General features: G+C 45.2%; 1 protein-coding gene across 5 annotated transcripts in view; it reads right to left on the bottom strand.

The window, feature by feature from the left end:
• Positions 1-13,918, bottom strand: part of LOC126037006 (electroneutral sodium bicarbonate exchanger 1-like) — a 37,899-nt gene that overhangs the window by 3,745 nt on the left and 20,236 nt on the right. Inside the window, exons 2-5 of one of the 5 annotated variants that reach the window (XM_049797222.1) lie at positions 12,022-12,156; positions 11,041-11,208; positions 9,026-9,147; positions 7,565-7,745 (exon numbers count right to left, since the gene is read on the bottom strand). In XM_049797222.1, coding sequence (XP_049653179.1) covers positions 7,565-7,745; positions 9,026-9,090 — 246 coding nt within the window. In that variant the 5' untranslated portion in view covers positions 9,091-9,147; positions 11,041-11,208; positions 12,022-12,156. Of the gene's footprint in view, positions 1-7,564; positions 7,931-8,422; positions 8,531-9,025; positions 9,148-11,040; positions 11,209-12,021; positions 12,223-13,918 lie in introns of those variants that run through there. The other 4 variants (XM_049797221.1, XM_049797224.1, XM_049797223.1 and 1 more) reach the window with 4 other exon arrangements.

The following is a 13,918-nucleotide window of genomic DNA, read 5'->3' on the forward strand; positions in this document are numbered from 1 at the left end:
ACTTTTTCTAGGAATACCTTTTGTTGGGAAGTGGCTTGCTGAAAAAGGACATGGGCCTGTGGAAAAGTTCACACAGAGCAGAATTCTGTGTGAAAGAATGTCAGTTTGAGCAACAAGACTAGGCCTTGGCTGAAAATAGCTGGCTTTACTGATATTGGGAGAAAAACAACAGCTGGTCTCGCTGTTATCAGGAGAAAGACAGGGACGGTATGACCTTGGCATAACTTCACAAGTAACTTTTGAAGAAGTTCTCATGAGAAAGTTACTGAACACGCGTAGCTGCCAACCACAAGTGGGTGTGTTTTAGTAATGAATAAACATTAGCAATGTACCAATCATATTAGGACTAGTAGGCATAATTATCGCAAACTGTATAAATATGAGCTATCCGTGCAAATAAAGTTGAATCACTTCTATCACTCATATTGGGTCGACTTATGTGCATTCCTCCGCCGCTCCAACAAATGGTGCCCGAACGGGGACCGAAGAAAGGGGAATTGGAGCGACGGACACTGAGAAGCACCGGTAGCAGCGACTGGGGGGCAAAAGATTAACCGAACGCTGATCGTCTTGGTTGGTGTGTTAACTCTCGTGCCTGGACCATCCAAAAGGGGTTCGCCGTCAGTGAGGGCTACTGGAAAAAGGCTGCAAAGACTTTTTAACCGAGGTGCCTTAATCAAGGTATCAAGAAGCTGGCCGGCAATGGATCAAGAGGTAGCCCTAAAATTATTACAGTGCTTTTTAGAAAAGCGGGGAGTAAACTGCATTAAGCAAATTTCGGGGTTGGTCGCGTTAAGGGATGCTTTAAGAATCCGGATTTATTATTTAAGGAGAGTGAATGGCGTAGATTAGGAGACGTATTATGGGATATGGTAACTGATGATGATAAATCAGCTAAAAAACTAATGAAGCAAGGACAGAAACCTTTCAATTAGTGTGGGTACAGCTTTTGAGCTTAGTACCTGGAATGCTATTGGAACCTCCCTATGGGATGAAATTAGTGACGGGTCTAAAGAAGTTAAAGATCTTGTAACTTTATGGAAATTGATTAAGACAACTCTGTAAGAAATGAAAGCAGATCGTAAAGCGTCTGCGTCTGCTTTTGCTGCTCTCTCTCTCCAACCGCAAGCGAAAGGGAAAAGCGGGGAGAAAAACATAATGCAGCGAGAGAGACTTTTTGGAGCTTGTTCGCCTACTCTCGTGCCCTTGACTTCTGCTCCACTCCCTGGGACTGCCGATATTAATCAGCCATCCGACAGTTCCCAAGCCTCCCTAACCGTACGATTAAAGGAAACCCTACAGAATCAGGGAGTGAGTAAAAATCTGCCTACGAAAAACCAGCCCTCAGATACCACCGTTCAACATGAACAAATTATACCTAGCATACACCCTGATTCAAATAATGCAAACAAGGACTTGGCTACTCTAATAATAGAACAAAAAGAGACAATGTTAGAATTGTTAAAGGAAATGGGGAAAAGAGACGGGGAAACCAACCGCACCCATGACAGACGCGGAGCCGCCTGTAATAGCCGCTGCAGAAGAAAGGCAGAGACATTGGAGGGGTGTAATAACAGATGCCATTATAGAAGGGACTATGCTCTAAGCATTCCCAGTTATTGCATCAAATGGACAGAAAAAATGGGAGGTGTTTGACTGGAAGGTCATTGAGAAATTAAGGAATGCTGTGAGTCAGTACGGAATCAAATCTGCGTTAACTCACCAAATACTGCAATTCATTTTTTCTGCTGATACGCTGATACCTCAAGATATTAAACAGCTAGCACAGTTGATTTTGACACCCGCCCGAATGTTAGTGTTTTTCTGGCAGTGGGAGAAGCTCTGTGATAGGGAACAAGCAACATCACGACAACAAACAGATCCCCTATGGGGAGTAACCATGCAGATGCCGATGGGTGCTGGACCCTTTGCATCAGGGAACGCTCAGTTACAATGTGTCACTGAGGTTCATCATCTATCACAGATCTTGGCGTATCAAGCTTTTCTTACCGTACCAGACAATATGTACAGCCATGCTTTTACCCAGGTGAAACAGGAGAATACAATTTATGACCACCCTGACATGAACGAGGGCATGAAAGAAAACATGTTCAAAATACTCGCTTTTGAAAATGCTACTGAAAAGACACGCAAAGCATTGTGTAATTTGCCGAAAAATGCAGACATCGTTGATATGATAGAATACACGGATCGATCAGTGGACTCACAGAAAGTAGCCTATGCTGCCACAGCTCTCCAAGGAGCTACAAAGAAACACAAGGCCAGTAAGACGCCCTTGGTCAAGTGTTCTAACTGTGGCAAACGTGGACACATTAGGAGCAAATGTACAGGTACTGTTAACACTAAGTGCTGCAACAAGTGTAAGAAAGATAACCATACCACCAAGAATACAGGAAGAAGGGAAACTTTACACCGACTGCGAAGGCCCCTCGCGCGGCGACACGAATGCAAGGGGCTTGAGCTGCCAGCCCTCAGGCAGCCTCGCAACCACCAGATCCGCCACCGCAGGAAGCTCCAGAGTGGATGTGGAAACCGCAGTCAACATAAAGGGACCATTGGGGTTTGGACTTAGTGCATTTTTAATGGGGCAATCTTCAACAGCTCTAGAAGGAATTCTGGTGCTCCCAGGGCTTATTGATGCAGATTATTGTGGGACTGTGAAAATTATGATTCATGTTTTAATCCCTCCTGTTTCTATTCCTAAAGGTACCAGAATAGCACAATTAGTTCCATTCAGGTCGTGTGTTCCGAACCCAGCTGAAGTACAACGTGGAGATGGTGGATTCGGCTCCCCAGGGAAACCGCAGGTATACTTTGCCATGGACACAACAAGAGGTAAACCAGAAAAGGTAGTGCAATTGGAAGGGCCCGATGGAGTTGTTGTCAAGAAACCGATGACAATCAATACAGGTGCTGATGTTATGATTATTTCACAATGCATTTGGCCTCCATCATGGCCATCGATCAATCCAAACTTTGGTATTGCAGGGATAGGGGGCACACAAGCCACCTTAGTAAGTCAGCTACCAATTACATTTGTGTTCCCCGATGGTGAACACATTACGACGTGTCCGTATGTCATGACTACCCCAACTGAATTGTTTGGCCTCGTAGGCCATGATTTATTGAGCCAAATGAAGGCAATGTTAGTGACGCATCCTTTTTAGGAGCGGTCACTGAGGGGTAGCCGATTCTGAAAATTAACTGGAAAACAGATGAACCTGTTTGGATTGATCAGTAGCTGCTAAATTCTGAAAGGCTACTAAAAATACAAGGGTTAGTTGAGGACCAGTTGAGAGCGGGACAAGTTGTTCCTTCTACTAGTCCATGGAATACATCAATATTTACCATTCCCAAGAAAAGTGGGAAGCGGAGACTGTTACATGATCTCAGAGCTGTGAATGTGGTGATGCACAGTATGGGAGCCCTGCAGCCAGGTTTGCCATCTCCAGTTATGCTTCCAGAAGAATGGGATTTGTTAATTATAAATCTAAAAGATTGCACCCAGATGGCGCTGAACGGTTCGCCTTTTCGGTACCATCGATTAACAAGGCAGAACCCTATAAGAGATACCATTGGGTCGTGTTACCGCAATGAATGCGCAATTCCCCCACGATGCGTCAGGTGTATGTGGCCTGGGCATCAGAGCCTGTAAGAAAGCAGTTACCTCAGTAACTTGCCACAGGATGAGATTTTAACTCAATTGCAGGACATCTTAAGCCATCGCGGAGTAATAATCACTCCTGAAAAGGTGCAAAAGGCAGCACCTTGGAAGTATTTGGGGTGGCACATAAATGCTAGCAAATGTTAAACCTCAGAAGGTTCAAATAACATGAGAAATTTCAATGTTACATCATGTCCAGAAGCTTGTGGGAGATATCCAGTGGGTGCGGAATCTTTGCGGTATCACTAATGGCAATATGACCCCTCTGGTAGAACTCTTGGGTATGAGAACACTGTGCAGATGAGAAACGGGAAATGACAGAGCTGACCAATTGGTTGCAGCGCCACGGGAGCCTCCTCCAGGGAATCGTTTTCAACAAAGCACGGCAATCGCATGCGTTCTTGCACCAACCCGCTAGGATGTTAGCAAAGCAATTTGACTTACCACTTACTGATGCCCAAGGTATCGTTAAAGCATGCCCTGATTGTCAAAAGGAAGGGCTCGGCTTGGGCTGTGGGGTTAACCGACGAGGTCTTTTGCCATTGCAGTTGTGGCAAATGGATTTCACCCATGTCATGTGGTTTGGTGCAAAGCGTTCTGTGCATGTGTGTATTGATACCTATCCTGCTGCCATGTGGGCCACGGCACGAACTGGAGAAAAGGCCTTACATATTGAATGACATCTTCACGCTTCTTTTGCAGTACTGGGTGTGCCTCAAGAAATTAAGATGGACAACGGCCCAGCCTATGGTTCTACACGATTTGCTCGATTTTGTAATTTGTGGGGAATTCACCACGGTACCGGTATTCCACATCTTCCCACAGGACAGGCTATTGTCGAATGGGCCAACCAAACCCTAAAAGAACATGCTGCAAAAACAAAAGGGGGGAACCCAGGGCTTACTCCCAGAGGAACGATTGGCCAAAGCCTTATTTGTGCTAAATTATCTTAGATTGACAGGTGATCACAAAGACCCACCAATGGTAGTGCATCATGTTCTTTTACAGGCAGAAAGGACGCAACAAAGTACAGGAATCATGGTAATGTCTAAGGACCCAGAATCCAGGAAATGGTGCAGATCAGCAGAAGTAAAACTTACTGGGAGATCCTGGCTAAGTGGGACAAGCCATGGCTTCGCACTGATGCTGGACCCGGAATTGTTCCAATGGCGACTGGCACGGCACCGGCGGGTGCTGGAGCCACTGATCTGACAGATTCTAACTAATAGAGTATTACTAGTGGACACGGAGTCCTTCAGAGAGGTTTTCAGAACAGCGTGCCTTATTGTATATAGAACCTGCTTTAGGTAAAAAGTGTGTAAAGCATAATTTGATTAAACATAGTGTGATTACGGGAAGACAGTGTGGGGTAAAAGTTAGTTAAAGCCAAAATTAGGGGTAAGGTCTATTTCCATTAATAACCTGGGAACGAGGTTGATTGTGTTTCCACAGATACAGGCCCACGATGGACTCCTGTTCGATTTGCATGACCATCATCATCTGGAGCATCATAGATGATGTGGCAATATGAATACTACCTCAGCCAAAAACTAATGTATAGGTCACCTTGGCTAACATAACAGGTCAAGATTCTCTGTGCGTCGCAACTGTATCGTAAAGCCCATGAACCAATAGACAAGATGGCTATGACTCGTGCAGCGCGCCTGGCCAGCGAGCGCATGCGTCATAGATTGCAACCGAGGCGGACTTTTGGCACCCGCTGGCCACGTGTGCTAAAACCCGTTCCTCTGCAAATGTATAAATACTGGGATTTTCCAAAGAGCATCGGGCTGGTGTACAGTGAGGCCATCGTTGCCTCTGTGGGGACGCCCACGGAAAGCTGGCACCTACCGATTGCTGGGCTGAGTTCGTGGAGCAAGATGGCACAAGAATGTATAGATGGTTCATTTTCCTCATGGTCTGGGTCATTAGGGGTAATGGGTTGGCTCAAAGAATTATGGGCATTATTGTAGTTACTGTGATTTTAGCTATTGTAATAGTTTTACCTTGTTCAGCTTATTAAGGAAAATGGCATCCCAAGTTATTAAGCAAGCCTGGATTGCTCAAAAACAAAAAGAGGGAGAAAGATTTAAACGGAGACCTACAGTGGATTCAACCTTGTTGTGGTATTACAAATACAGACTTACAGCCGCTGCTGGATTTATTGTGGGGCAGCGGTACCTTAACTTCTACAAGACAACTAAGTGCACCGGGATGGCAAGCCTTGGCAGCAATTGGACAAAAAAAAAAAAAAAAACAAAAAAAAAAAAAAAAAAAACCACAACAAAAAAACCCCATCACATCATCCATGTCTGGCAGATACGTTCCTGATTTACCCATAAATTTGAAACCTTATGCTGAGATTGATATGGAACACACTGACTGTAGTAAGCAGCATGACAGTGACACCGGTGATTGATCCACATCGGTTAACACCATGGGACAGTAAGAATGTTTGGGTGCCACTAGCTAAAGCTATTAATCAAACCTCTTTTTGTGTGCTTATGTATTTTATTAGGTATAATGTTGTTTTTACTGTGTTTAATTAATTGTGTTCACAGATCTTTGCAAAGGGCAATACAGCAGGTGTTAAAATTTTACCTCAATCTATATACAAACAAATAGATTGGCTGAAGAAACATACACAAAGATCCAGCAAGAAACTAGTTGGTTTGATGGAATGTTACAATCAATATTCGGCGGGATAACACTATGGGTAATGTCATTGATTAAGGAAGCCTTATGATGGTTGGGTATATTGATATTAATCTGTGTAATAGTTAGAATTCCGTATGGGTGCATGATAAAAGGAGTCTCAAAGCTGACACACCAAGCTCTACTCGCACAAAAAGAAAAAGGGGGAATTGTTGGAAATTGGCTTCATGAGAAAGGACATGGGTCTATAGAAAAGCTGTGCGAGCAGAGTTCTGTGTGAAAGAATGTCAGTTTGAGCAGCAAGACTAGGCCTTGGCCGAAAATAGCTGGCTTTGCTGATATCAGGAGAAAAACAGGGACAGTGTGACCTTGGCATAACTTCATAAGTAACTTTTGAAGAAGTTCCCATGAGAAAGCTACGGAACATGCATAGCTGCAAATCACAAGTGGGTGTGTTTTAGTAATGAATAAACATTAGCAATTTGCCATTGTTGTCCAGGCCCATTGCCTTTTCCAGTCTGGCCCATTTCCAGCTTGGGGGTGCTCTTAGGATTAGTCTGGAGGCAAAGATCACACTGTTGTGCGATCACACTGCCTCACCGTGGCGTATAAATTCCTAGCCACAATTTCTCCTATCAGATGATTATACAGGGCTTCTGTTCCCCAATGTCTTTTCCTATGTTCCTCCCCTATCAAATGCCATAATAAGCAAGAGGGAACGATTAGCTTTCCCTGTGGGGTATGAGCCCACCCCTCTTCATTATATGACCCTTCTAAACCTGTAATGAGCTTCTGATCTTCCTTAGTGTATTCTGGCTTACCTTCTAGGGAAATCCACCTATCAGGAATTAAGGCCCCTTCTGTTTTTACCTGTGTTTTGGCCACTTGTTTTGCCTCTCTGTCCGCCAGCTCGTTCCCTTTTTCCAAATCTGAGCTCGCTTTCTGGTGTGCCTTAATATGCATAATTGCTACTTTCTTAGGGAGCTGGACAGCTTCCAGTAACTTCAGAATTTCTTCTGCGTGTTTGATATTTTTCCCTTGAGAACTCACTAGTCCTCTCTCCTTCCAAATTGCTCCACGTGCGTGTACAACTCCAAAGGCATATTTTGAGTCTGTATAAATGTTCACAACTTTGCCCTGGGCCAATTCCAGGGCGCGGGTTAGAGCAATTATTTCTGCCTTCTGTGCGGAGGTGTTCCTGGGCAAAGCCCCCGATTCTATTACCTCTTGGCTGGCAGTGACGGCGTATCCCGCGTGTCGATTACTGTTTAGGACGTAACTGCTTCCGTCTGTGAAGCGAGTTTCCCCGTTTTCCATGGGGCCGTCTTTCACGTCTGGGCAACTGGCGTACGTTGCTTCGATGGTTTCCAAACGGTCACGATGTACCGGTTCTCCTGTGTTCCTGCTGAGAAAAGAAGCTGGGTTGACAATGTTAGCGACTACAATCTCCACGTCATCCCGCGCTACCAATATAGCTTGATATCTCAGGAATCTTTGTGGAGAGAGCCAGTGTCCGCCTTTTGCTTCCGGTACTGCTGATACTGCGTGAGACACCAGAACAGTCATCTTCTGGCCCAGAGTAAACTTTCGGGCTTCCTGTGTATTTAGTATCACAGCCGCAACTGCCCGCAGGCATCCAGGCCAACCTTTTGCAGTCGTGCCTAACTGCTTAGAGAGGTAGGCAACTGCCCATCGATACGGGCCCAGGTTTTGTGCTAATATTCCCAGAGCAATGCCCTGCTTCTCATGGGAGTAAAGAAGAAACAGCTTACTCGCATCTGGGAGTCCTAAGGCCAGGGCCGACATCAAAGCCTTTTTCGGTAGCTCAAAGGCTCGTTCGGTCTCCTTATTCCACTCAAGGTGTTTCTGCTTAGTGGCTGTCAACGCATACAGTGGTTTAACAAGCAATCCGTAATTATAGATCCACAATCGGCACCACCCTGTCATTCCCAGAAAAGTCCATAACTCTTCTACTGTCTGAGGTCTCCCAGTTTGACATATTGCCTCTTTACAGGCCTGTCCCAAAGGTCTTTGTCCCGCACTAATTTCATAGCCCAAATAATTCACTTTGCCTTGCATTACCTGTGCCTTTTTCTTGGATACCCCGTACCCCTGAAGTCCCAGGAAATTCAACAGACTCGCCGCCCACGTCGTACAATCTTTCTCTGTTTTGGTGGCGATCGGGATATCATCCACATACTGCAACAGCTTCCCCTCCTCAGACGGGGTTTCCCAGGATTCCAAGTCTTTCGCAAACCGATTGCCAAAAACGGTAGGCCTATTCTTAAATCCTTGTGGCAAGGCCGTCCAAGTGAGCTGGGTCTTTCGACCGCTCTTGGGCTTTTCCCATTCAAATGTGAGTAAGTTTTGCCTGGCTTCATGGAGAGGGAGGCAAACGAAAGCATCCTTCAAATCTAAAACACTAAACCAAGTCAATTCAGGTGTTAGTACGGTTAACAGGGTCTATGGGTTCGCCGCTACCGGGTAAAGATCTTCAGTTATCTTATTCACCGCCCATAAGTCTTGGACCACCCAATATGACCCATCGGGCTTCCGAACAGGTAATATAGGGGGATTGAATTCAGACTCACACTCTTTTAATAGTCCCAACTGCAAAAATTTTTCTGTCACCGGCCGGATTCCTTCTCTGTCTTTCTTCTTTAGGGGATATTGTTTAATTCTTACCAGCTTTTGGCCTTCCTTGATCCTAACTTCAACAGGTGGAGCACTTTTCGCTCTTCCAGGTGCATCGGTAGCCCATACCCCCGGGTACACTTGCTTTAAGATGTCCTCATTAATGATTCCTTCTAGGGGGAGACTGGTTAAGGTTAGGCTCAATATTTGAATATTTTGCTGATCTTTTACCTCCAGAGTAATTTCTCCCTTCTTGAATACAATTTTTGCTCCCAATGGTTCCAACAAGTCCCTTCCCAAAAGGGCCTTTGGGGAGTTTGGCATATATAAAAATTTATGAATGCCCCACTGTTTTCCTAATTTATATTCTAAAAGTTTACAAAACTATGCCTTTTCACTTTGGCCAGTCGCTCCTTTCACCGTGACATAATCATTCCCCGGGGCATCAAAGCCTGATTCAAAACCGAGTATGTTGCTCCTGTATCTACCAAAAATTCTACCTCTTGTTCTGTTTTCCCTAGCTTAATTATAACCAGTGGATCCGCTAGGGTAGATTCCCCAGGTTCTCGTCAGTCTCCCTTCACAGAGGCTACTGTTCTTCCTGTTTGAGCCCTCTGATGCTCCTTGTTCCCTGGGCATTCCCTCTACCAATGACTGAATTTCTTACACAAAGCGCATTGATCCTTGCCCAGTCGGGGCAAGTCTCGTCTAGGCCCTCTTCCCCTTTCTTCCCGAATAACAGCCATTAATTTCCTTTGTCCTTGCCTATATCCTTCTTCTCTGTTACTAAACACCCTCCGTGCTTTTGTGGTACAGAACAGAGATGTAGCAAGAAAGGCAAAAAAAGAAGGGAGGGAGAACAAAGGGAGAGAGACACAAAGACTGAAAGAAGGACAAAGGGATGGCAGAAGAAAAAAATAGTGATAGGCTACAGGACAGAGATGGAGGAGTTCCAAAAAGACACAGGGAGCATGACAGAACGAGAGTGAGAAACAAGGGACAGAGCAGGACAGCACTGGAGGAAAAAACAACTGTCATTGATAGGCTGTGAGAGAGACATGGAGGAAGAGAGAAAAGAGAAGGGACAGCTAGCTGGAGAGGGGGATACAGTTAGAAAGGATGGAAGAGGGAAGGGAACAGAGAGAAATACAGAAAAGATGGCAAGAGGAAGCAAGGCAGAGGGACAGCAATAGAAGAAACAAGGGACAGGGATCTGGACAGATGAAGAAAAAAGCAGGAGAAACATACAACATGATACGATGGGACAGAAAGTAACACAGAGCGTCAGATGATAATAATGACAAGAGATAGAGAGAGACTATGAAAAGCACAGGAGGTTGGAGAGAGAGAAGACATGAATGAAAAGAGTAGAGAGCACCACAAAGGGTCAGGGAAAGAGAAGGACAACAGAATAAAAAAAACCCTCACATATTACACACATGTTATCCACTCATCAAGCCCATTTCAGAGTTACACAGTACCTCAGCCCCTTTAGGAAAAGTAACACATGCGCCCGAGCCCATTTCGGCGCCGCACCACGCCCGAGCCCATTTCACGGTTCTCTACCTACAGCTCCAATTTCAAAGTTCTGCAATCACTAGAGGAAGGAATGCACCCCCTTTCCATTAACCCAGCAGCAGCTACATTTACCTCAAGGTATCTACAACTCGCCCTTGGATGCCTAATTCCAACAGACACTTTCACTTACTTCAACAGCTAAGTTTACCTATGGGCACTAAACGCCCATGCTTCCCTCTACGCTTCCCTTTGTGATTGCCATTAGTACTGTAATTCCCACAAGGACACATAATTACCTGTCTTTTTTACATTTTATTTTTAGCGCTTCATTTGGTCCATTACTCATTCCACATAGATTCAGCTATGTCAGTATTTCAATCCAATTCTACAATGTACTTTTTCTACAATATATAGAAAAGACTTATGGCCTCACTCGTCAAATATTTGACACTATTAGATTTAGTCCTCTTTTAATCACTATTTTTACAAATACATGTAAACTCCAAAAATTTAGCATTACCTGAAGAAGAAATGCCACTATTTAGTACCTGCAATGCTCTACGGAGTGGTCTTTTCCACATTCCTCGCTCCCATTACATACATCGCTGCACATCCAGAAGTTTTACTCCCTGAGGTGACATTACCGCCATGATCCCTGTTCCCAGGCACCAAACGAGTGACCTCCAATCATCTTGACAGACCGTCCACTTCCACACCTCGACACAAAACCAGAAATTGAAAAATATCATTACATCACAAGCTACAAAGAGCAACCAAATATTTTACAAACCCACCACAGACAAATACAGTTACACTCACGCACTTCACAACCCTGGCCTACTCCATGCTGGCCATCTAGTCCAACTCCCCCCACAAAATCCTCAACTGTCTTCCAAAGACCATCCACCGAACAACATATCTCTCTGTGCTGACTGGCAATTACCAGGTTCCAGGGGAGCGCTCCACAGGAACACCGTTCTCGGGAGCCTTGGGAAAAAAAAAAAACAAAAACAAAAACAAAAACAAAAAAATCGCCCTGCCTTTGAAAACCCAGGCCCGAGGCAGACCCCAGTCCAAACATTGGCAATCAACATTGCCTCATGGAGCAGCTGGGACCAGGGAAAAGGAAAAATAAATGGGGCAGGGGAGGACACACCAAAAACCAACCCATATCCCAGCTGGGGTTTTTTATTCTAAGTTTGGGGTTTTTTTCCTAATTCCCTGAAAAACATCTCAACTCTACATCCAACCTGAAAGGAAAAAAAAAACCAAAAAGGCTTAACCACAGAACCCTACAAGGTTAGAGACATTCACAACACACCACTCGTTCAGATCACATGAACGCCAGCCCTCACTCTCAACTCATCCATCATACCGTCCACAGGCCTCAAGAGGCCGTCACCCCGTCTGCAGCAGCAGGGGCCTCAAAAAAGCACCCTACCTGCAAAAACCCAGGCCCCAGCCCAACCTCCTTCCAACCAACCTCCCCACAAACTGCCCTTCCGTTACACCAACATTTCAACACGCACCATCATCTCCACCATCCATGCATTTTCAACCCGATAATTAGCTTTCACAGTGCCACGTGTCACAGTCCAACCTCCGTAGCGCCATGTCACCTAAACGCAAGGTTCTTTCAAGCACCTCTCGTGCCCTGTCATCACCTGCAAAAACAACACACAAAGCTTGTCAACAGACACTTCATCCTCGAGAGAGAAGTCCTCCACCACTCCCCTACCCTGCTTCCCACCTATTCCAAAAATAACACATCCTCACAGCCAGTGTCCTCCATGACACTTGAAAAAACCAGAGCATCACAAACACAGAGCTGTCCCAAAGTTACCGATCGCTCCAAGACCCATCACGCTGCTACTTAGACCTCAAGGCCTTGACCATTTCTAGAGACTTGCCACAAAGCATCTGCATAAACAAGATGAACACCATTGCCCAGTTCCTGCCTTACTCAATGCTAGTTCACAGTCCAATTGCGATCCCCTCAACTCTGCATGCAAAGAGCCCGAAGTCATTAAACCTTCTACGCTGCCTCTACAATGCCATACAAGACACACACAAACATAGAGCCATGTAATTCACGTGCAAATGTAATGCCATACAAGGCAGTACTCTTACCTCAGTCAAGGCAAAACAACTCAGAGCCTTGCCATACCAGACAAAACAGAACAGGGCCAATGCAAGAGACTCTCACGTGACAGTCAATACAAGTACAGACCAAAACAATACAAAACCAATACAGAACCATAGAAGGCAAGGCAGTCTCAGGTGGCAATCCATACAAGTACAGAGCACTGCAATACAAAACACAATGCAGGGCCAGGCAACGCGAGACAGTCTCACATGACAGTCGATAAAAATACACAACAAAACACCACAGGGCAAAGGCAAATACAGACCAATACAATGCAAGAAAACTGCAAAACACAGCAAAGCAAAGCAGTCTCATAGAGCCACCGGATGCATCTTCCTTCAGAGTCCACCCACGGACTCAACTCCTTACAGTGCTCTGCTGCCTTCCCCCATCGCTCTGTGGGACACATCCTGTCCCTCCACATCTGAAAAAAAAAAAAACCCCAAACATATTGAATGAGTCACCTGGATGCAGAGCAAGAGCTTCACAACTCCAGAGGTCTTGATTCCATCTACAAAGACCATCTGGAATGCAGCTACAGCCTGTCATTTTAAAAACAAACAAACAAAAAAAAACAACACAACCAAAAAACAAACAAAAAAACAACACAAAAACCCAACACACACACCCCCCTGCCCACTGTAGGGTTCAATTATATGGAACTTCGTTACTGGCCCTGAAAGTAGCTCATGGTCGCAAGAGAGTTCCAGACACCTTTGAAGGCTCTGAACAGAACAAACAAGAAGATAGAAGAAGAAAGATCCCAATTAGAAAAACACAGGTGCACATTCCACGATAAAGGGAACTTGGCACAACCGACCTCAATTCAGGGGCTTATCTCGACCAGTTGGACTAAGACAAGTTTTGCATGCTCTAACATAGCCAATTATATCCTGTGTGTATGCACGTGTACAGAGCGAGTATAACTAACTGTATCTTATGTTTCTACGCGTGGACAGTATCGATGTAACCAATCACCGCTTACGCTTGTGCGCGTGGACACCACATGCTTGCGTGCAGCAGCCAATCAAAGCTTCTAAACAACTTAGAGAGTTGTGTAAGAATGATCAGCTAAGCTCAATAAAGGGGCGACTTTGATCATCATACTGGTGTTCTATCATCCGGGCCCCGCACGGAGTAACCCTAAACCCTACACCCCACCAACCAAAAAAACCCAGGGCCAAACTTGGAGCCCATCACGTGCAAGTCTTAACACCTTAGAGACTCAAATCCGCTTCACTGCCCCTCAGCAACCCCTGCCACACGGCTCCAATTGTCTC

The sequence above is a fragment of the Accipiter gentilis genome, unplaced genomic scaffold, assembly GCF_929443795.1.
Source record: "Accipiter gentilis unplaced genomic scaffold, bAccGen1.1, whole genome shotgun sequence".
NCBI lineage: Eukaryota > Metazoa > Chordata > Aves > Accipitriformes > Accipitridae > Astur > Astur gentilis.